Below are 23,568 nucleotides of genomic sequence, written 5' to 3'. Positions count from 1 at the left end.
TGAAAGAATACTGCCAATCCTTCACATGTAAATTGATTCTGTCCTTTGATTAAGATTCTACATACACAGATACATGATCTATGACCTGTAGAGAGTATGTGTATTTGAGACTTGGAAATTAGCATATTGTGGGTATTTTATCAAAACATTGAATTCCTGATGTGTCATCATTAGCATCCTGATGAGTCTAGCATTTGCCTTGATGTAGATGTCACTTAAATCTTGGATTGGATCCAGAGAAGTGTTATGGAGAAAAAGATAACCAGAAGGTGATCTGCTTGTTCCTCCTCTCTGGGGAGAGGGGAGGCCAGTTCATTCAGCCATTTCCCCAGTCCTCAGGAAAGAAATTAGGTTATGTGTATTGGGGGAGAGGCCTACTGGAAGAATAAGGGTGTGAGGAAAACAACTCCTGCTAGCCCATATCACTGCACATTTGTCTAGACCCAATGCTACTGCTGGAAAACAGAATGGAAGGTATAATTTCCATGGAAAGGAGATGGAGTAAGCCTGTAAGTTTAGGGAGCATTCCTAGGGTGTACGCCTTTGCAGATTTAACTGAGAGTGTGTCCTGCCCAGTATGGCAAGGCTGACTTCTTAGGACTGAAAGCATGCATAGGATTACTAAAGTCAGTTTGGGAAACGTTATATTTGCAATTAGCCTGTGTTAACATGAGAATTTGCTAGAAGAAAAGTAACATATTGCTTCAGAAAACAGTTGCACAAAACTTGAGGATCCACTTTAGTAATTTTTACTCTACATACTGTCTTCTGCATAGCTCACCCTTTCCTATTCAACAAATTAGTAAAGGGTTCTCACACTTGTCTGCTTAATACTTATTTTAAAAGAATCTGTCTAGATGTATCATTCAGTCCAAAATTAAGTAGTAAGTAGTAAGGAAGGATCGTTAGTGTGACTGGGAAGAAACTGTCTTTCAGTCAGGCTTTCTTTCTACTGGTTCTATTACTCTCTCCATATTTTAAATTCACATGTGTGTGCTGCATGCTCATCTTTTTAAGGTAATCAGTGATTTTGTATATAGTAACTCCAAATGCTTTCCTCCATCAACATTCTGATTTTAATGAAAACTAATTGTGAAATAGGATTATTATTTAACACTGGTGCTGGTATAGCCGGAATGGCTCTGTCTTTCTATTTATATATCCACAGTGTCATATGATTTTGGAAGGATTTGATGCTAAGGATCCCTTTATATCTTTCAGGTATTTCAAGGCCTCGAGCAGATAGTGCTCCACCCACACCGGTAACTAGAATGAACATGCCCCAGACTACTGCTGTCAACACAACTCCACCTCACAACCGAAGACACCGTGCTGTAACGGTGAATAAGCCAACCATGAAAAACAGCACCGTAAGCCTCTATACTTAGTAAAGCAATGCTGTGTTTCCCATGAGACAGATTATCATATATTTACTAATATGGTTTATATGATTTGTCTTTTAGTTCTGATCAGATGACAATTTTCTTTGTTATTCACATAGGCTAGCACGGCTCATACTTCCAAAGTACAACACCAGCCATCCTCCACTTCTCCACTGTCCAGCCCAAACCAGACCACTTCTGAACCTCGACCTCTCCCTGCTCCCCACAGGCCAAAGGTTAACAGTATCTTGAACCTCTTTGGATCATGGCTATTTGATGCAGCATTTGTTCACTGTAAGCTTCATAATGGAATGAACAGAGACAGCAGTATGACAGGTAAATATTGCCTATCAAATCTGTATATTCTGTTTCTTCTTAGCTGTCATTTCCTACCTGCAAGATTAACATGTCTGATTAATAAAAAAAATCTGACAAAGCAGCATGATTAATGGATGTCAAATATCATGTTAATTCTAACATAAATAAGATTCTATTTTTACTTATAACATATGGGTACATGGTCATTAGAGTCATTTTTTGTGGTTGGCTCACATGATTCTATGAAAAAATTCCTTTTTTCCAATGAGACATAGGCAATGGAATAATGGAAATAATTTATCTGTTTCCTCGAAGAGCATTACTTTGAGAGAAAGTTCTCTTGCTATGAATTACTTCAGTCAGTTATTTATTTATTTATTCATTTATTAGTTACATTTATAGTCCACCCATTTAGTGGTGAACCACTACTCTGGTTAGCAAAGAAAAGTTAGAAGCACGTATCCACCCACATAGTAGAAGGGGCAGGCAAGCACCCTGAAAGGACCTGTCTGTAACGCTTGGCTTTTGATTTGCTTTACTTTTGAGAAATGTTACCTTCATTTTCATAGAGACCCTAACATGAAATATATGCATCCCAAAGGAAGAGGAAATACTTTAACTTCAAGGGTTCTGTAAACTTGTAGCTTTTAAATCCTAATGGTTACACCAATTTTATGGGGAAAAATTTTACTGCTATTTCCTTGGAACTAAAACCAGATATGATGAAGATGATGTCATAAATTTCAGATAATTATTATAGTGATATGTTTGTTCATGCCATATATATCAAAGACAAGACTTCTGGAATAAGAAAATTATTTATATTTGAGTAGAACAAGTTCTAGTAATACTGACTGTTAGTGGTAATGAGATTGGTCACTGGCCAGTATTTCAGGGTTTACGTAACTTCCAATAATGTCTTAGAAATACTGTGTTTCTACAAGCATAGAAAATATTTTTTGTTGTTAAATGGGATTTGTATACCTGAGGAATTTTTCTGGAGAAAAGCTCCAGTGTTACAAAACATTGTCTTTAGATAACCTAAGGAAAAATCACATACACAATACTTATTAAAATTATCTGTTCAACCATATAGATTTAATTTAAAGCAAATTATTTTTCTATTGCATTTATTTATATAAAGTAAGTCTTACTATTCTGGTGTTTGCTAATGTTGGCTAATGTTATTTGAAGCAATAAAATACAATAAAATTAGAAAAAATAATAGAGATGCTGGCTCAAATCTGTTGAACAGTTTCAGCCTATAGAACAAGAAAGATATCAGCATCAAAAGATTGCCACAGAATAAAGACTTCCTTTTTCAATTTTGTGGTGAACACAGCTTTGTGTAATTGCTGAGAGGCATGTACATCCCAATACAGTATTGAAAAATATCAGTGGCAATACGTTGCTGATGCTGACATTTTCTTTGTTATTCAAATAGGCTAGCACGGCTCATACTTCCAAAGTAGATCATTCTTATTCTGAGGTGGAGCTGCACAACAGGATTTTGGTCATTATAAATACAATAGCCAGAATCCTACAAGTAATTTGACCTGGCATAAGTATAATTATATAAACTGACTGGCATGTGATCAGGAATGTGAGTGCAATTAGACTTACGTAGGCATAAATGCTCAGTAGGATTCTGACTAACTTTACCTTAATGAAAACTGAAGAAGTACCGTAAATGCTTAGCTGAACAATCAGGGTTTTTATTCTTTGTAATATAGTGAAACAGTCAAATTACAGCTTTTTATGAATTACAAATTCTTAAATTGAAAGAGAAATTTTGTAGCTAAAATTTCAGAGGATTTCTGTTAAGTTTTTAAAAGTTTTGAGACAGTTTGAATGTATAAAAAAATACTGTGTTGGCTCAGGATTTAGCCATACATTAGGTAAACCCCTTGAAATTAATTTGGCTTGTTTTAGCTATATTTAATGGATTGCCTTTAAGTATGGCTAAATTTGGAATCAATTTTACATTCAGTTCTTTGGTCGCAATGCAGCACTTTAATAATACATTGCCTCATTTTAAGTATTAAATTCACTTGCCTGGCATTGTGGTTTTACAGAGTTCTACAGCATATGCCTTTAGAGCTGTAGTTCCTAATCTTGGGTCACCAGATGTTCTTGAACCAAAGCTCCCAGAAGCCTTCACCACTAGGTATGCTGGCCAGGATTTCTGGGAGTTGTAGTCTAATAACATGTGCAGAGCCAAGATTGGGAACTTTTGCTTTAGAGAGATGGACTTGACAGTTGTGTTGTCTTTTCTATGTATTTGCCATGTTCCATTGTTTCACTTAATTTTGATTCAACAATTACAGTTCTGTTTGAGGTAGAGTCAGAACTCTAGATTTCCTGTTGTTAGTTTTTGTTCTTACTGACTTGGAAGAATACCATTGCTATAATTCATACTCATATTGTCTGCTGTTTTCTAGTAGCTGATTTTTGGCTTTCTAAGAAAAATCTGCTGCTTGACATACCCATCCATCATAAAATTTCCTGTCTTAAATTGTAATAGCTAGGGAAGTTTGATTATATCCATCCATATGATATTAAAATGCAGTTTAGTAACAAGCAATTTGTTAGTAACTGTCACTGTTTGATGCTTCTTTTTCACTTCCCAAAGTGTTACTGACAATTTCAGCCATCCTTGCTTTTATATGTGCGCTATTTTGTATTTTTTGTGACATGATCCTAACACCTTGTCAACTGCAAATTGTTGTTCTGAGAAAGATGGTTTGAGGAAGGATTTCATTCCAGTGAAGAGAAAGAGCATGTCAACATGCTAGTTGTCTAATTTCTTTATAATTCCTTGACTCTTGTGTTTTCTATCGTATACTTAAAAGGAAAAAACTAGTGCCACATAGTCATCCAGGCAACACCTATTATTGGTGCTTAAAGACTTCGTGCTCTATCCTGTGGCCCTCAGTGTTTTCCTGATGATAAGAGATTCCACAGGAGCGGTGGGGTGGGGTGTTAGAAATGTTTTATTTTTAAAAAATAATCACTGTGGCATCATCAGCTTTATGTGATGTAGCTTATGGAACAGGATTTCAGCCCCTTATGTCATAAGGTTTCATGACCATAGATGACTTCATCAGATGCATGAAGTGTGTTCAAATATATTTTTTAGTTTTGAATTGGCACAGTATTCTTTGGTTTTGGTCCGGCAAGTTAGATTAGCGAGATCATTTTCCTGTACCTTCAGAGGCATAGATATTTCAGTGGTTTGTCAGTCTACTTTAATTCAGCCAAGTTATTCAGGACCTTCTTTGAGGTTCCATTTCATCAGTCCCTTCATTCTATGCCATGCTGCCCACAGTCCTAGCCTCTTTATTTGTTGTCTGTAACTGCCCCAACGTTTGGGCACCTAGTGCTCTTCTGGGTTATGAAATGTAAGATGGACAGACTCTTGGTTGTACTGTACCAAAAATGTCCAAATGTCTGGTGGGCTCCCAGCCTGTTCTTTGTGGTATCCCCCTCACATTCTAGCTCACATTTCCTAGCATAGTCATTCTCACTTGCTGTCTTGTTTGTCTAGGCAGACCTGTTGTCTCTTGCTACCAGACAGAGCTTTATTTCTTATGGAGTACCTTTTGTGGTTTTCTAGCTGGCACCCAATCCGTGACACAGCCCTGTCCTGTCTAAGACACCCCCAAACTACCTTATCTGAGTATGCAACTCCTAGTCTTTCACAGACTTCTCAGAATCATGAAGTCATGTTTTTAGTGGTATGTGTTACTCTTAGAATTTTCAACTTTAGACCTAATGGGTTAATCTTTTAATGGGTGTATTTATATAAGACAGCCCTTTAACAAATTTATGCAATCCATTCTCTTCTCATGGATATCATGTCAGTGTTGTAATCCTGAATTCCCTTAATTTGTTCTGAGTCCAGTGGTACAGCACATGCTTTGAGTGTAGAAAACTCCAAACTCCTTCTATCTCTAGTTTTGGTGCTCCATGGTATCTGGAAAGCTCTCCTCCAATAGCACATTTAAGATGACTTGAAAGATGTATTCCTATCATCTTTCTTGATTATCCAATTTCCACATCTCTGCACAGTAATTGGGATTTGTTTGTTTGTTCAAAATATTTTTACCCCGCCTTCTCCTTAAAAAGAACCCAAGGTGGTTTATTTCATTAAAAGACAACATTTGAAGCTAAAAACAGCAAGTGTACAAATACTAAAAAAGGATCAAATAAAGACCACACTAAAAGCAACACCAAAACACATTCAAAACAAGAAAGTACAACCATGCATTTAAAATCCCCACTCAGGCACCCAGTAACTGAGGGAAAGCTTCTGCAAGTAGTCTTTGCCTGATTTTTTTTTGACTACAGGAATAGCCTCTCTGCATTTTTCTCTAATAATATTTCTAGTTTTCAATCTGCAGCTCTTGTTTTAGCATCAGTTAAGCTTAATAAATTTAAATCTGTTCTTTACACCGTTCTTAAATTATTCAATGATGCTGTTTAACATTCCTTGGGAATATATTAGTATTTTATATTAATTTTGGTATTGTAATTGTTCTAAAGTTCTTATTCAGATACCTTTTTCTTTAAATGTGAATAGTTCATTATTTATGCCACAGTCTGCTCCTAGTCTTATTTTTTTCCAAGAGAATAGAATTTTTCCATCTTCCATTCCCAATTATATAGTCTCTTTGATTTCTGTATTGGCCATTTGATGAAGTTCGTGTGTACGTTCCTGTTGTCCACGTGTATAATCACCTATTTGGCTCAAGCATGTATTCTTAACAAATTCTTGGCTTCACAGAATTCCAACTTTTTTATTCTAGTCACTCAAGATCACATAGATGTGTGTGATTCTCTCTTTCCTGGACCCTCTGAGGGGTTCCCCCGTCTCCCACGGGACTCCAGGAACTCCCTCTGTTGGTTCTCCCAAATTCTCCATTCTAACATTTCCCTTCATTCTCTTTCCACTCTCTCTGTCTTTCCTCTCTCAACTTCCTCCTCCACTCCTTAGTCTCTCGTTCACCCCAGTATGATGGTTTGGGGTTTAGCTCATGCCTCCTCCGGGCATCAGCTTCCTCCTTGGGGACACGCAGTTTCTCTGTCTTCCCTGTCCATCGATCTTCTACCCAGATTCGTTCCCAGCCTACTGGTAACTCTCCTTCCAGCCTTTTTATATCCCCTAACCCCACTTCCACTATCTCCCACCTTTTTTCTCCTGCGCCCGCCAAGATAGTCCCGGGTTCCGTAATCATGAGTCTTTTAAAATCTCCCTCCAAATTCCCCAGGTCCTGTCCGGGAGGTCTCGTCTTCCGGGGTGGGGGAACTGGTGGGGTCTGACTCTCTTTCTCAGCGGTCGTCGGGAGGGATGGCACTCTCAAGAGAGGGGTCTCTCTCTCCTTCCTTCTTACACAACCCTACCTTGATTCATACTTCTCACATTCCATGTTCTTATTACAGTATGTGTCATGCAGTTCTGGACTTCTGTTTTGTCTCAGTGCACATTAGCAACCAGACATCCTTTCAGCTTTAAGCCAGTTGTTTCGTAAGCAAGAACAGTTATTTATTCTTATCCTGTGTTGTTTCCCAGTAGGTGATTGAGTCCTTCTGACTATGATTCTCATCTTCCAGCATTACCTCTTATTTTATTTTTCAAACTGTCTCATCATAGGTTTTGTGGTATAAATAAGTGGCTTACTATCACCTTCTTTTCTGCAGTATTAATAAGATAATTTTGATATCATTGCCATTATCGAAGAATAATTGTCTAGTGGTGTCACCTTCTGCTATTCCTGATGCCCAGTAGCTCTCCTTCAAGAATTTCTGTGCACCCATCACAATTGGAACTATTTATTCTGCCAATATAGCTGTTTCATCCAGAAGAGGATGAATGCATCTTACTCTACTGTCTTAGCTTTGACCATTCTGCCTTGTGTGATCTCCCTGGGCATTCAGACTCATAATAAAGGTTTGCTGCCTGATGGTGTTGCTCTCAGCTTCCCACACACTTAATCTCTGATACTGTGTTAGGGTGTGCATTTAAGAGGAGGAAGTACAATATAATTATTCTCCTAAATAACCAGGAAACACTCCCCTTTGATTGTTTCCTAATGCTTTTTAATTATTGTGTTGAAATACAACATCCAAGAGAATAAATACTCAGTGGTAGGAAAGCATCAGAGCAAGTTTTCTGATTATTTTGGAGGTTGCTATGAAGCACATGAGGAATGTGAGACTCCCCAAATGTTTCTGGAGTACAACTCTCATTACCTGTTACCTTTTGGCAAGCTGGAAGGGGCTAATGATGTTGTAATCCAGTAACACAGAGAGAACAAGTTCTCTGCCTGTCAAACTGTGAATAAGTGCAACCAATCTCTCTGTATTCATAGTATTCCTATAATTCTTGATAGCTTCTTATCTACTCAGGGACATGTCCACATATTTTCCTCTACCAGTGCTTTTTAAAAAGAACTAGGCATCCTTTTGGTTTCAAGCTGTTTATCATTAAAACTGCAGATGAGAGCCAATGTTATATTGTGGTCAGAGCACTGAACCTTGACTCAGAAGACATGGATTTGCACCCTGATTCAAGCATGACTGTGTGACTTTGGGCAATCATTTATGCTGCTTTGAGCTCATTGGAGGAGAAGCTATATATAAATGTTAACAAGTCAGTAAAAAAACTAGAAAATTAGTAACTAGGTAGCTGAAAATTCCTGTCTTATGTTGTCTTTTTCTAAACTGCGTGGCTGAAATCATGTTTGTAGAACAAGATTAACAGAAGACTCATGACTTCATCATAATGGGGCAATTTTCAGAAACAAAACCATTCCTGCTTCTGTCCTGTGGCTGCCACAACTACTGTGTAATCTCCTGCAACATGTGGAAGCAGTGGGAGCAGTAGAATGGGAAGAAATCTTTAATTACTGAAAGTTGCCACTAGTAGTAATGTTATCCTGGTGGTGGCAATTTTCAGTAATGAAAAACTTTTGTCTCTTGTCTCTGGTATGCCATGGATTCCAAATAAAGAAAGGGCTGACATAGGAGCTGTGGGACAGAAGTAGGAAATGTTTTATATTTAAAAATGAAAACCAACTGGTAATGTCATTAGCCTTCTGTAGGCATAGTTTGTTCAAACTGGATTTCAGCCTATATCTGATGCATATGCAATTGTGGCCAAGCTACAAGGCAGGCAACTGGCTTTTTTAAAAAAAACCACTTTCTTCAGAAGGTGTGGCAGGTTCTTTTAAAAGGTAGATATGAAGTAGAATATGGAATGTTTACCAGTCACGCCTGCTGACAGCACCTACAGATTGCAGAACCCTTGAAGGGGTGGGTGGGAAGAACCCTCAACCCTACCTTGAGGGTTGCAGGAAAAGCTTTGTTAAAATGCAGAGGCTAGATGCCAATTCACAGATTACATAGCCACATGGTTGCAGTGACAGTAGTAAACAGTGTGTGAGCCAAGTTTGTGGAAAACTATAAGAAGTGGTCCCCTAAGGATTTAAGACATTTTTAGAGCATCAATTGGTGCAGTGGCAGAGGTCACATTGTAGTTACCCATATGAGAACAGATGTATGAAAATGGATAATTTGTAGCTGGAGAAACTCCATTCGATAATGTTTGAACTGGGACTGAAATAAATGTAAAACAGTTTCTCATGTTTCCACACAAATCCCTTTTCTGTGTAACTGTGGTATTCATTCCAAATAAGATGCCTACATGCTTAAAAAAAACTTTAGTGGAGATCTCTATCCATTTCTCTCTTTCAGTTTGTTAGTTCCCAGGAATATTTGCAATCTTCTATCTCTCACTTTTAAACAAAGTGGACACAACCTTGAATGAAGATTTGTTCAATAATAGTTTTATTTCTGCCTGTGCTGCCTTGACTAAGAGTAAAAAAGGTTGAGGTACCTGGAAGGTCTCTTACTTTCCTTAATGAAAATTACAAGATGCAGACAAATGTACAATAAGTAGACAATGGTAAGAGAGTTACCAGTTAATTTTCTCTATTCCAACCTTCTTATAGTGTAGATTTTTCAGCTGTTAGTACATGAAATAAATCAAATAGCTGCCTGAGTTGAAAAGAGAGCAATATTTCTACACGTCTGAACGTACTGCATATTTAAACCTAACCTATGGCAGTATACTTTTTAAACTTTTGTTCATAGCTCTGCATGAAATCATAATTTTTCTACCCTACTGCCAATTTCCTGTGTGTTTAACAAGCCTGCTAGATCATAAGCTTTTGATCTGTTTTTAAAAACCTAAAGGCTGCTTAACTTGTTATTAAAGTTTCACCATCTTTAAAGTATTTTATAACTACTGCTGTCCTTTGATTTGTTTCCATTTTATTTCTATTATCTTGCAGCATCTTTTATCCAAATTCTTCTTTCTTATAAATCTTGTAAGTAGGAACTAGTAGCTTCTCTTTAATTGCAGTCATTTTTTCTTTTTTCCATAATCCCATGTTTTAATTTTTATCATTGTCATCCTTTAAAGCTTTTGCTCATCACATGGGAAAAATGAGTAACTGTGTGTTGCTTCTTTAAATGGGGAGGATTGTTGGCAAAAGCAAATTAATCTGCCTGAATCAGTCCCATCGTTTTCTGTACTCTAGTCTGTGATCATGTCATGAATTTACGGACTTTGCACTAACCATGTTTTTTTAAAGCTTACTTTATACAGAACTAGTGTTTTGATTTGTATGCTTTTTGCATGTAGTTTTTTCCCCTAATTAATAAAGTATTGCTGGATAGCTTATTCAGGATAAAAATGGCTCATGGGAAGACGCATAAAGATTTAGATTTAGTTGATTATACTGTTACAAATCTGTGATGAAATAAAACTTCATAATTGACATTGATTTTCTAAATTATCAATTTATCAAATTTATAATAAATATTCAGGACATGAGCAGAGCTTCTGTTTGTAAGATGGCAGCTGATTTAGGCTGCAGACCTGTGCACACTTGTTCAGAGGTATGTTTAACTTAATTTAGTGAGGCTTCTTAGCAAGCATGCTTAGGATAAGGCTGCAAAATTCCTTTGTGTACAGAATTCTCCTGATATTCTAGAAATCAGTTAATTCAGTTGCTTTAGTGCTGTGTATTCTCAAAGGCTTTCATGGCTTTAGTACTGTTGGAATTAGGCTCTCTTCTTCATCATGGTGTCTATGTACAGACACATATGGGTTCTGCGCCTGTGCAGACCTCACTTTGGAAAGGTCCAGAACCTCAAAAATGAAAGTGCCTCTCTGTATATACTGTGCGTATGTGGCCCCACTTTCCTCAGTCCTTTTTTGCCCACTATTGCAGCAGCACGTGAAGAACTGTTCTGGAGCCTCCGCCTCACTGTCATTTCAATAAGTTTCCTTCCTTCCTCCCTCCCTCCCTCCCTCCCTCAACAAAAGGGAGGGGGAGGAGGGGAGAGAGATAGTTATTTAGGTAAAGCTAGAGGGGACCCTCCCAACCATGGCACTTCTGCTCCCTTTTCCCTGACAATTTATGGCTGCTTTGATGAAAAAGTGTGCCACTTGTGGCGAGAAAGTCCTAAAATCAGAAGAACACAACATTTGTCTTTTTTTTGCCTGGGAGAAATCCACTTATTTCAGCATTTCAGAATCTGCAAAAGTTTCATGGCTCTTACTTAAGAATCTGCAGTCTTGACTCCTATTCTTCCTCTGGGGACAATCCCTTCAAGCTGTGGATGCCCTACTAAGCTGAATCCCAATCCACAGATGAACCAGACAACACTACTGGAAAAACCCCTGGAACCCAAGCCTGCTCCCTCGTATTCCTTGAAACCATCTTTGAAGTTGATGAAGAAATAAGAGCATGGTGCTCAAAAACGTCAGGCAGCCTTCAATATCAAGGCAACCAAAACAAAGAAAAAACGACAACTCACAGATGCTGGTGTCGTTGTGGTGACCTCGGATCCCCAGCTACCAATCCGAGAGCTGACCTCTCTTCCTATTGCCAACACTCAATACACCATCTCGGTTTCAGAGGACGAGTGTTTGAGCCCCTTTGCACAGAGTGACGCCATCTCAGAAAGACGACCTTCTTCTCTGCAAGAACAATACCTCCACCATCAGAAGGAAGGCAAACATAGAGATTGCGATCCCTCTTCCTTACCCAGTGGTCTTTGCAACCAAGACAATGTTACAGGGAGACTATAAGACCCACTTCGAGATTGGTCTCAAGATCTCCACCATATTGCTACCAACCACACTACTTGCAGTCTCCCTCAGCGGGCTCCCAATACAGTATCATGAGGACCCCTTATTACGCTTCTTTCTTTTGCTCCCCTTGCTTCATGTATGGGGACATGGGATGGCCATCCCAATCATACTGAAGTTGATCTCGATCCTGTGACCATAGCAGGTCCCGCTCATGTACCCGCACCCCCCTCGATCTTGGGAGTCGTACACTAACAGTCTGTGGGAATACTCCCCCCAATGACATGAGCACCTCCATGACTCCCATTTCCATTAGGACTCTCAAAATCAATCTCAGTCTCCACACTGATTCACCACTATGTGCCTCCTACGTGAACAACACCAGCAACCAGGATCGCCCCAGTCATCATCTCAGGCTTTGACCCTTTGACCAGTGTCATCCCCAGCTCTTTTATACCCTCCTGATACTGATGCCTCACTTACCTCACAGTTGGGTAAAGGAGGGTGGGGTAGAGGCAGAGAGACACTTTCCTTTTTGAGGATCTGGAACTTTCTGAAGTAAGGTCTGAGCAAGTGCAGAATCCCTATGTGTGGTATATGGGTCACCACTTGACGAACCATAATTATGTAAGTAAGCAAATCTTTTTTGTGACTGTCCTTCTATATTATAATCTTAAACTTTTTACCTTTTCTGGAAACATCAGAATGTTCTCATTTTTGGAAATCAGGCAAAACTTTAGGGAAATGGCATTTTTATTGCCAAACTTACTGATTGACTGCTGGAAAGAATGAAATGATGCATGTTTTTACAAGTCATTGATGACAGGACAAGCTTGTAGGAAATTTGGCTGCTGCTAAAGAAAATATAGGCAGAGAAAGCAAACAGCCAATTCATTTAACCTCAGGATATATTTAATGAATTAATCAAATCCTGTCTGCAATTTATGGTACCAGAGTAATTAACACAGGATAAACCTCCACATATACATTGGAAGTTCCATCCTTGCTATCCACTTCTGAGCCCCCACTCCCACCGCCATCCTATGTGCCTCATAAAAACTTGTGCAGATGGTAGGTCTATGAGGTGATCTCTAGTGGAACTTATGTGCTTTAGGTGAAAAGACTAGGTATGTTTGGAAGGCTTGGGCTTTAGTCTGTGGCTCTGTGGATCCTTGCTTATTTTCCTGCAAAGTACTTCCTAACCCCTAAAGTGAACACCCCCCTTCATTTTTTTCAAAGCAGTGCTAGAGAAAAAGTTCAGAAGCCAGCTCACAGCAAATTTAAATCACGCAGTATAATTCAGTGCTTACCCCAAACACATTTTTCATTGTAATCTCACATTTGCCTCTTTTGTTAGGTTGCACAATTGTACCAACTCTACGTAAACTGTGTGTCAGCACCACAGGTGTACAGGTACTTTCATGACAGTGGCAAAAGATGAAGGGTGACCATTAGAGAATTAAGTGGGATTTGTGTAATAGAAAAGACCAGAACAGGTTTTGAGGTGGAGTTAGTTGGAAAAATAGAAGGCACAGATGTGAAAGAAGTAATAGGGGTATTTACTAAGAGGCTGCTTGATGCACATTGCTGGAAATCTGAATGAAGCAGAAGCTTGTGCACTTGGCCAGCATGGATTATGCATCATTAAATGCTGAGGGAGGAGATTATACATTTGTGTGAGACTGAAGGGATTCAGTTTCTCTTTTCTTGTAGAACTAGACATAAATGCTTTATAAACAGAGGCAGCAATTCAAATGTAATGAACTAACGGCTTTTACGATGACTAAATTTGACTTGATCTTTGTGTCCAGGATCCCATGAGCCTATCCAATATATTGACAAATGTAATGAAACTCTGTGCTTCTCGTTTTTGTTTCTAGCTATAGCAACACAAGCTAGTGTGGAGTTTCGCCGGAAGGGGTCACAAATGTCAGCAGACACAATGGCATCCAATCTTATGTTTGATGCAGGCGAATTTTCAGACAACTATGAATCAGGCAGAGCAGAGGCATGTGGAACACTTTGTAGAATATTTTGTAGCAAGAAGACTGGAGAGGATATACTACCAGCCTATTTATCCCGGTACTGACTTAATTTTTAAATTAAGATGTTGTCTGGTTTAGAGTATATGAATAAGAATGAATTATTTTAGGTTTGACAAGTAAAGTGCTCTATAACATCTAAGCATTAGTTAAACATATAAAAGAGCTTGTTTAATGTTCTCCGGTTTTATCAAGTGAAAAATAATATAGCATAGAATTTCCCCAAGAATGTACTATCTCTCTCTTACAGTGCAAAATTTTGTTATTTATGAGTTTAGGGAAGAACAGTGAGGCAAATAAAAAGAGCTCAGTCAATATATTTAAATGGCTGTGTTAGGCAAGGGAAGAGTGTGATATAATATAGCTCCTCTCATTTTGCTTGCCTGCATGAATACAGGAGCCCATGACTTTTATTCCTCCCCCCCCCCCCCCCCGTATGTATAGTTTGATGTCATTTACTGGAGAGAGTGAAAGATGACCATGCATTTGATAGTCTTTACTTAAAATGCATGAAAATGTTACTCAGCACTACAGGTGATAGGGAGCGAAGAACATAAGAACTGAACAGCCCTTTAATACCTTGTAATATGTAGCAATATGTGACACCATAGTTTACAGTATCACTTGGTCACCAGTTGGCCTCTGATAAAATATGTTTATGATCATATCAGTGCTGACTCACTATGCTAAATAATATGGGGAGAGAAGAAAGACACTGTTTTGAAGGCCATTTTGTACAGTTCTTCCATTCTTTTCAGTTGTTTTCCCTGTTACTGCTTTATAGTGATCATATCAATTAGCATGTTCAAAAAAGCATAGATTTTTAAAAACATGACAATTCATTGACTCTGGAAGTTTCTCACAGGGTTGCAGCCTGCATTGTATTGTTGATTGCCCCTTCTACCATGCAGTCTAAGTGGAACACATTTGTAATCTACCCCTGAGCACTAATTGACTTTTTCTTTTTCTTTTTTTCTTTTTGCTGAATCTAGCTAATATAAAATATGTGCAAGATTGAAAATGATCCTGCTATACAATTTGTTGCTTTTTAATAACATAAAGGATATGGAAGATATGGAGATGGGCAACCTTGCTAGATTTGAGGGGCAAAATTTAGGTCCAGAGCCCTGCTGCATGCTTCACCAGGCTCAGAAATGGTCATTTTCAGCACTTTAATATATTTTTAAAGGAAGTGCACAGATGTTTGGGTTTTTTTTTTTTTTTTAAAAAGGATACTGGGCCTTATGACACTCCCAAGATCCCCAGGAGAAAAAGTAGGGCTCTTTTTAAATCAATGATAATGGCATAATATTTTTAAAAATATTTAATGGAACCTCTCAGGTAGTCTTGGATGCCACAAAAATGCCCCTGAAGAATTAAATGCAGCCCATGGGTTATGCTTCCCCCACCTCTATTCTAAGTGTTCACAGTGTCCATATAAAAATGTTGTATTCCCTTTTGCCTGTAAGCCTATCCCATAAGAAAATGGATTGCAAATGTTTCTTTCTGATAACTCATTAAATCTATCTTTTTCTGCCAGATTTTACATGCTTTTAATTCAGGGTTTGCAGATAGCAGATTCTGTTTGCCACCCAGTTCTGGCAAGTATTATTCTAAACTCCCCAGCGTTGTTCTGCTGTGACCTGAAAGGGATTGATGTCTTAGTTCCTTACTTCATTTCAGCACTTGAAACTATTTTACCTGACAGGTATGTGCATGTGCTCATTTTACTTGTTTGCTTCCGAATGTTTTTGGTAAGCAGTTTTCTTTTGTACCCTTTAGACTGCAAATTCAGAAATGTAGCTTAGGGACGTGGTGGTGCTGTGGGCTAAACCGCAGAAGCCTGTGCTGCAGGGTCAGAAGACCAAGCAGTCGTAAGATCGAATCCACGTGACGGAGTGAGCGCCCGTCGCCTGTCCCAGCTCCCGCCAACCTAGCGGTTCGAAAGCATGCAAATGCGAGTAGATAAATAGGGACCACTTCGGTGGGAAGGTAAACAGCGTTCCGTGTCTAAATCACACTGGCCATGTGACCACGGAAAGATTGTCTTCGGATAAACGCTGGCTTTATGGCTTGAAGAGCGGGATGAGCGCCGCCCCCTAAAGTCGGACACGACTGGACAAAAATTGTCAAGGGGAACCTTTACCTTTACTAGCTTAGAATGAGAACTTTTTTTGGAGAAGACAAGTGCTTTGGAGAGAATGTTAGGAAATGATTGTCAATACATATGTGAATACTTGTCAGAAATACAGAACAATTTGTGCTGTGTAAATCTGTTTTGTTATGTCCCACTAAAAGTAATGGGTAAGAGAAATTAGCAGTGCCAAAGGGAACAAGGAATATTTTGCTACTTAAAAAAAAACTTATTACTGATGAGAGTTGGTGGTGGTTTGCTACAGAACAAAGGTGAATGAACTTGTTCAGTCAGTACAAGCAATACAAGAGAAACGTAATAAGGAGGCCTGAATATAGTTTGTAGATTATACTTACACATGACTACAACCTAATAATTTTCAAATTATTATGTGATGGATGCTATACAGTTGCCAGATTTATATAATTATACTTGTTTGAAACTCAGGATTCTCCTTTGAATTTTTCTGTTAAAAAGAGGAAGCATGTATATCTAGACATGAAATTATTTTCTTCTAATATTGCTTAACTTTATTTGCTGTCATTTTCTGTCCTTTGAGCACACAATAAGCATTGAATGTTATTGAGTCTGGTTGTATTGGGAGTCAGACTGGCAGTAAACTGCACAAGTGTTATAAGAGATCACATATAACCCTCTAATACAATAATAACCGCAAGGCTCTGAAATGTGGTGAGACCTTTATTTTTGGGTTATAAAGATTGAAAATATCGTAATCTACATTAAAGTAGAATAAAGTATTGAAGTGCTTTTGACTTTCAAAGGTGCACTGACCTTTTATAACAGTTTCAGATAGTACTACAGTATAATAACACACATTGATGGAGATTGAGACTTATTTCCATGTATCTAGGCTAGCAGAAGTTTTTTAAAATAAAGCTTTAAATAGAATTGGTTAATTACAACAACAGCAACAAAGATTTAAATCTCATTTTTATTTTCAGGGAACTCTCAAAATTCAAAACATATGTGAATCCCACAGAACTAAGAAGAGCCTCTATCAATATTTTACTGTCTTTGTTGCCTCTTCCCCATCATTTTGGAACAATAAAATCAGAGGTAACCAATGGTGGAGTTTCTTTGTTGTGTATTTTACAGTTTGAATGTAAATCTGACAGTAGTTCTGTTTTCAAATTAGCAATTCAGTAAAAGGGATTTCCCTCTTATTGTGTTGCTATTATATAGGGAAGAAGTAAATTTACAAAACAAATATTGATTAGTATTTCTAGTAAGAAGATTTTTAGCCAATTACAAAATCATACACTAAGATCTTTGTGCTAGCAGATTCTTTTATTCAGATGTCTGGAACTAGAAATAGCAAATGCAATGTGACACTGGTTTAATAAGTGTGACTCTTTACACCTGAAATACAAATATATACAGGGCATCAATTAAGTTTAATTTATTTTACTTTGAACAAGGAAACTTATATTTGATTTTAAACATTTATTTTCATCAAATTAGTTTAGGAATCCATTTGAGAGTATTATTTTACTAGGCTTCCCTTCCTGGAGGATTATGATAGGATATTGGAAAAACAAGAAAATCGATATAAAACTATATCATATGCCTGCTACATTTGTAGAAGGGCCCTATATAGTAGCACTTCTAGTCTCTAGTTCATCTCTGCTGTCATAGACAATAAAAGTGATTTATTTTTCAGGTTGTTCTGGAAGGAAAATTCAGCAATGATGACAGTTCATCCTATGATAAACCAGTAACCTTCCTTTCTTTGAAGCTGAGGCTGGTGAACATATTAATAGGAGCACTACAGACAGAAACGGACCCCAACAACACTCAGATGATACTAGGTTGCTTTTTCTACTTGATTTGTGCAATGAGCTTTTGAATGTGTGCCTGCCCTGGGTGTTTAGGGTTCACAGTAGCCTTTGAACAGTATCCTGGCACTGAGAAAGTCGGATTCCCTGTGGCTAGAAAGGCCACAGAGATGGCCAGAGGTGGAGGTTACAGGGCAGACAAAGTTAAAACCTCCAGTGTTGCAGATCCTGCTTCAGGCCAGTGACTTTGGTAATGCGGGGAATTTGTGTCTTGTCTGTAAGACTTTCGGGTTCCTTAGTACCAGTCGCAAAGCATGTCTAGTGACTTACCCTTTACTAACATAGACTGTGCCTTAAAGAAACTAAAAGTAGAAAACATTTTCTTTCAACTACAGTGGTGCCTCGCTTAACAAGTGCTTCGTTTAACGATGAATTTGCTTAGTGATGACTTTTTCGGAGTGTTTTTGCGCTCCATTTAACGATGGTCCCTATGGGCGATTTTTGCTTAGCGATGTTGAGACCATGCTTTGCATAACGATTAAATTTTTGGGTCCCCTGTTTCGCTTAACGATGGTTTAAACAGCCTCATATTTGCTGTTTTTTAAATGTTATAAAGTTAAAATTTACTGTTTAAAATGTTTGAAATCATAAAGTGCACTTAATAAACCCTTTGTTAACCAAATTTGACTTTGTTCTGACTCTTTTTTAATTTGTTGAATTTTTCCCCCATTGAGATGCATTGAATAGGTTTCATTGCATTTCAGTTGGGGAACTGCGTTTCGCTTAGCGATGTTTCCTATGGCGATTTTCGCTTAAGGATGGCAATTCGTTCCTATTGGAACAGATTATCCGGTTTTCAATGCATTTCAATAGGAAACCCCATTTCGCTTAGCGATGTTTTGGAACCAATTAAAATCGTTAAGTGAGGCACCACTGTATTTACTTCTGCATTGAGTGAGTCCTGTGTGTGCCTGGAGTGGACAGCAAGGGAAAGCATATGAGTTTATCATCTAGTTGTATGAGTTTTATAATGGCAACCAGGGGTTGCCTGTGGTGTGAGTAGCGGGTATACTGTCCTTCAGTAATGGAGAGGCACCACCTTCCTTAGACCACAGACTGCCAGGAGAGATAGAGGAAAGGTGCCATCTGTAGTGTACTGCCTTTGATTTGTGATACTATAGAGGCATCATTGTGGATGACATTGTGTATTGTGATTACACTATATATAGCATATGCAATTGCAGTAGCCATCTCTGCCTTGAGCTGTGTAGGTGGAAGACCTGGCCTGCCTCTTTTCCCAACCATTGATAGGTGATAATGAGTAAATGATGAGGGCTTGTTTTGTTTTTATTTCCCCCCACACACACACACACACTTCATACACTAACAGTAATGAACTGGTCACAATCTCAGAAGAGTAATATTTAAGCTTCATTGATATTTTGGCTTCCAATCTGATAAAGAAGATATTTTTCTGATGGTATTCCCAGAGGGTAATTTGCTACGTCTGAGTGATGTTTGTTCTGATATTACGTAATAATTTAACATTGGAGAGAAACATATATGTGTTGTATCCAACTATATCATATATACAGCAATATATGATTAATAGCATATTGCTCTTTCTTTCCTGTGTATCTCACTTCCTACATTTCATATCATTTTTTATTTAAAGTGAGGTTATCCTCTTCCACTTCTTTATTCAAGCTTCAAACTTCTCCCTACAATAATTTAACAAAAGCATCACAGCAGTGATTGCTGCTAATTGGCATAATAAAAGCCCTTTGTGAAAGAAAGAAACATTAAAAAGATATGGAGTGAGAAGAACTGTGCATTTTTGGCAGCATTTTTTTCTTTATATCTTGTAGAGCAACTTCAGAAATATCCTAATTCTGAGCTCAGGGAACAATTTGTGTTATTGCACCATTACTCAAATACAGGGCTAGTATGCTAGCAGACAAAATATTCCAATATCATAAAACCTTAGCTGAGCATCCTGTTCTAAGGCTTCTCTATTTTCTCTTTTGTATTTTCTGCACTGCTTTTCAGGCATCCCCCAATCAATTTTAGTTGGCACTTAACAAAAGCTGCCTTTTGCTTTTCATGTTTAATGCTTCTATAAGAAACATTTCTCGGTTGAATTCAGAGCATAAACACCGCATGTGCGTTTGGTATTATGTATGTTAATAAGAAGCTTAGGACTAATCCCGGTGTAGCCAAAGACAACACTATCCACATACTGTACCAGAGGTTGGAGATATCACTGGGCTTAGGAGAACCTCAGGGTTAGGAGAATGCTGGCCAACTTTTGCAAAAGCAAAATAATACTGGGAGAATAGGGATGGAATGAATCTTAGATGAAGGCATACATTTTTTAGCTTGAATCCCAAACAGGAGTATTCTGCTGCAATATTTTGTTGCATGCGCCCTTGTATTATTAGTGTCTTCTTCAGTCTACTCTATTAAAAGGTTTTCATTTAGCACTTAAAATGCCTCATCTTTTTGAATATGCATTCTGTGCTTACAAAGCAGTCAGTTGTTTTTCATACAAGCTGAATAACAGAGTGCTGTCCTGTGACGATGCCGGCCACAGAGACTGGCAAAACGTTAGGAAGAACAACCTTCAGAACACAGCCAAAGAGCCTGAAAACCCCACAACAACCAGTTACTATTTGCCCTATAATCTTCAACTTCTAAAGATGAGGGGTCATAGAGATGTAAAAGAAATTTGGAATCCCTTCTTGTCAGCTGAACTATATTTTGAGCAAATGGAAAGAAGGTCATGTTGAAATCTAGTGCAACTTAACTGAAAGTGAATGAGCAGAGAATTGTAGCATTAAGAGAAACTAACTGTGGTTCTACATGTTGAGAACACCTGCATTCTTTCTGACCCATTATTGAATAGTTAGGGTGATGAGAAACCTACAGCAAGATGTGTGGTACTATGTGTAGTTCTTAGAAATGGCATAATGATGGAGGGCAGTTACAAACGAAAACCACCAATTTTAGACAGATTTTCATGTGGCTTCCCAGTGGAGCTGGAGTCTTCAAACTCAGTGAATCTGACAGAAATTTCCAAACTTTGGGCATGTAGCCCTTCAGTTGCAGGAGAGGGTGGAGGTGATTTGATGGATTTTCACAGAAATAAAGATGGATGTCCATCCAAAAATATGTTTACAATAATAATCTATGAGACTGTGAATTTTTTAAAAATTGGAGTTGTTCTTTGAAAAATCTGAATGAAAAATGGCAATATAATTAGCAACAAAAATAAAGGCCTTTCAATATGTTTATAGTGGTATTCAAATTCTATATAAATGTTTTAATGTACACATTTGACTTTTTTATTGTGTAGGTGCTATGTTGAACATTGTACAAGATTCAGCACTCCTAGAAGCCATTGGTTGCCAGTTGGAGACGGTAAGATGCTTCCCTTTATTTTGAAGAAGACTGCCAGAAACTTTGTTTAATTGCAGCAAGCAATATCACAACTGGAATACAAAGAATGCCTGCCTTAGGTATGTGAGAATAATCATTATAGCATTCATCCACTCATAGTAATCTGTTTTCAAACTTAACAGAATGGTGAGAATGCTGTACCAAAAAGCCACAGTCGTACTAACAGTGGCATCAGTACAGCAAGTGGAGGAAGTACTGAACCCACAACTCCTGACAGTGAGAGACCAGCTCAGGCTCTTCTAAGGGATTATGGTAAGCAGTTGGATGAATCAAATATTTATAAACATGCTCCAAATTACAAATAACTTTTTTTTAAAATTAGCTTTCAAACTGTGCTTTTTTTTAAATTTAAAAAGAGAAAGAGGTAAATAGCTTTGTTTTATTATGAACTATTTAACTCATCATCAATATGATGGTGTTGCTTTCTTGAGCAGCCTGGTGAAGACTTAATAGTGATCAGGCAGATGGAGTTTGAGAGAGGGAAAGCATTGGTGGATGTAAGCTGAAAGATCAGCATGTCCATAGGTACCACTATTAAGAGTTTACTGGCTATGTATCCACAGGGGTGGGGGAAGAGGCATGGCGGGAATGTCACTAAGCCTATTGGGAAGCAAGGAGGGAGTTATCTATAAAGGGTCAAAAAGGAAATAGATGAAACGTAATGCTTCTTTTCATAAGACAGAAGTCTTATGAAAGGAAGACTGGAGGTGGGAAGAAGACAGAAAAGAAACAATCATAGAATCATAGAATAGAAGCTAATTTCGAAGGAACTTGAGGGAATCTCAAGAGTGAAGGTAACCACTTGCAACCTTTGGAGCATAGGCATTTCTATTTTACTCTTCACCCCATCAACAGTTTTTCTGTGGCAAACAGCACTTTTTTTCTATTTGCCACATTGAGACTTCCTACGGAATGCTCCTGTAATTGATATGAGGGAACAATTCTCAATAAAGGATGTACAAATGGGTTAGTAAGGAGGTGAGAGAAACACTAGTCATGGTTGGTTGGTGTTTTCTAGTGAGGAAGATATAATTTCATATAAAATTTTTGTCCCATGTGTGTGTGAATTTCATGTGCATTTTATGTCTGCATTTTAGGAAGTCTAATTACAGGTGTAACTAAATCTTACACAGGTTCTGTAGATATTTTAAGAAATCCAAGATTTTTACAAATGTTTGTCATTATGCCAGCAACTAATTGATACAAATCTAATTTTCTTGAGTCTGTGTTTTATGCGTGTTACAAATGCATTTAAAAAGCAATGTCCTGCTCCATCATTTGAATAGAATTTAATCAGTAGTTGGGAATTAGCAAAGTAGTATGTACTGGTTTCATTGACAGTGGTCTTACATGTTTTCTGTTGCAATAGAATTTAACCTGGAATGTCCTTCTGATTTGAAATGTTTTGTGTGCCGTACTTACCCATTTTGTATTAAGAACATATTGCTTTATAGTGTGTTATATATGTTTCTGAGGTTTGTAGTGACTGTTCTCTCAGTCTTTTGAACCAAATAATCAGAGCTAAGTAAAATATGCATTAAAAGCCATTTAATTGGACAAATTCTGAATAATTACATTTCCTATAATAACTTTATATTCAGAATTTTAAATAAGTGAACAGGCACCCTGCCATTGTCTAGAACAGAAATGAAATCTCTCCCATAATGTCTTTTCTTGGACTTGAAATCCAGATCATTTGGAAAGCCAAGGTTCCTCTGCTCCTGGAGTACACTGGAAATACCCTACCATTTACACTACTTTGTTAAAACATCACCTGAGTGTACCAGATTCCCTAAGAACAGCTAGCTGCCCCCTTTCATCTGCACATTTGAACTTTTCATCCTTAAAAACATACGTGTTTTTTTTTTTTTTTTTTTTTTTTTGGATGGAGGGATAGACTGGTCAATTACAATGTGAAAATTCTGTTAAAAGCATCAGGAAATTCCTTGCCATTGTCACTCCTAAGGATAAAATTTAGGTGTTCCTCATCCTTATGTACAAGTACAAGGCAAGCATGGAATTACATCCTGCCCTAGCTCCCAGAGAGGAAAAGCTAGTGTATCTAATAATATTACAGTTTTGTGTTCATGCAGACTGTGAATTATGTTACAGTTTATTATGAATAGTTGAGTGAAGAGTCAAGTTAACTATTTTTGCTATAAATATTAATGTAAAAATTTCAAGTGGTAAATTTGAGGAAAGAATCTTGTGGAACCTTAAAAACTAACTGTTTTGTTTGTTATCAAACTTTTGCAGGCTATAACCTACTTCTTTA

At 37.8% G+C, this 23,568-nt stretch overlaps 1 protein-coding gene across 9 annotated transcripts in view; it reads left to right on the top strand.

Moving 5' to 3' along the window:
* RALGAPB (Ral GTPase activating protein non-catalytic subunit beta) overlaps positions 1–23,568 on the top strand; it is a 74,405-nt gene that overhangs the window by 24,338 nt on the left and 26,499 nt on the right. For 5 of the 9 annotated variants that reach the window (XM_020782420.3, XM_078393265.1, XM_020782419.3 and 2 more), the window contains 8 exons: positions 1,222–1,370; positions 1,502–1,718; positions 13,743–13,944; positions 15,445–15,612; positions 17,001–17,115; positions 17,720–17,867; positions 21,190–21,254; positions 21,416–21,545. In XM_020782420.3, the coding sequence (XP_020638079.3) occupies positions 1,222–1,370; positions 1,502–1,718; positions 13,743–13,944; positions 15,445–15,612; positions 17,001–17,115; positions 17,720–17,867; positions 21,190–21,254; positions 21,416–21,545 (1,194 nt within the window). Of the gene's footprint in view, positions 1–1,221; positions 1,371–1,501; positions 1,719–10,054; positions 10,091–13,742; positions 13,945–15,444; positions 15,613–17,000; positions 17,116–17,719; positions 17,868–21,189; positions 21,255–21,415; positions 21,546–23,568 lie in introns of all 9 variants that reach the window. The other 4 variants (XM_020782415.3, XM_072997053.2, XM_072997052.2 and 1 more) reach the window with 1 other exon arrangement.

The sequence above is a fragment of the Pogona vitticeps genome, chromosome 4 (genome assembly GCF_051106095.1).
Source record: "Pogona vitticeps strain Pit_001003342236 chromosome 4, PviZW2.1, whole genome shotgun sequence".
Taxonomy (NCBI): Eukaryota; Metazoa; Chordata; class Lepidosauria; order Squamata; family Agamidae; genus Pogona; species Pogona vitticeps.
The sequence above is the reverse complement of the archived record's forward strand: the minus strand, read 5'-3'. Positions and strand labels throughout refer to the sequence as shown.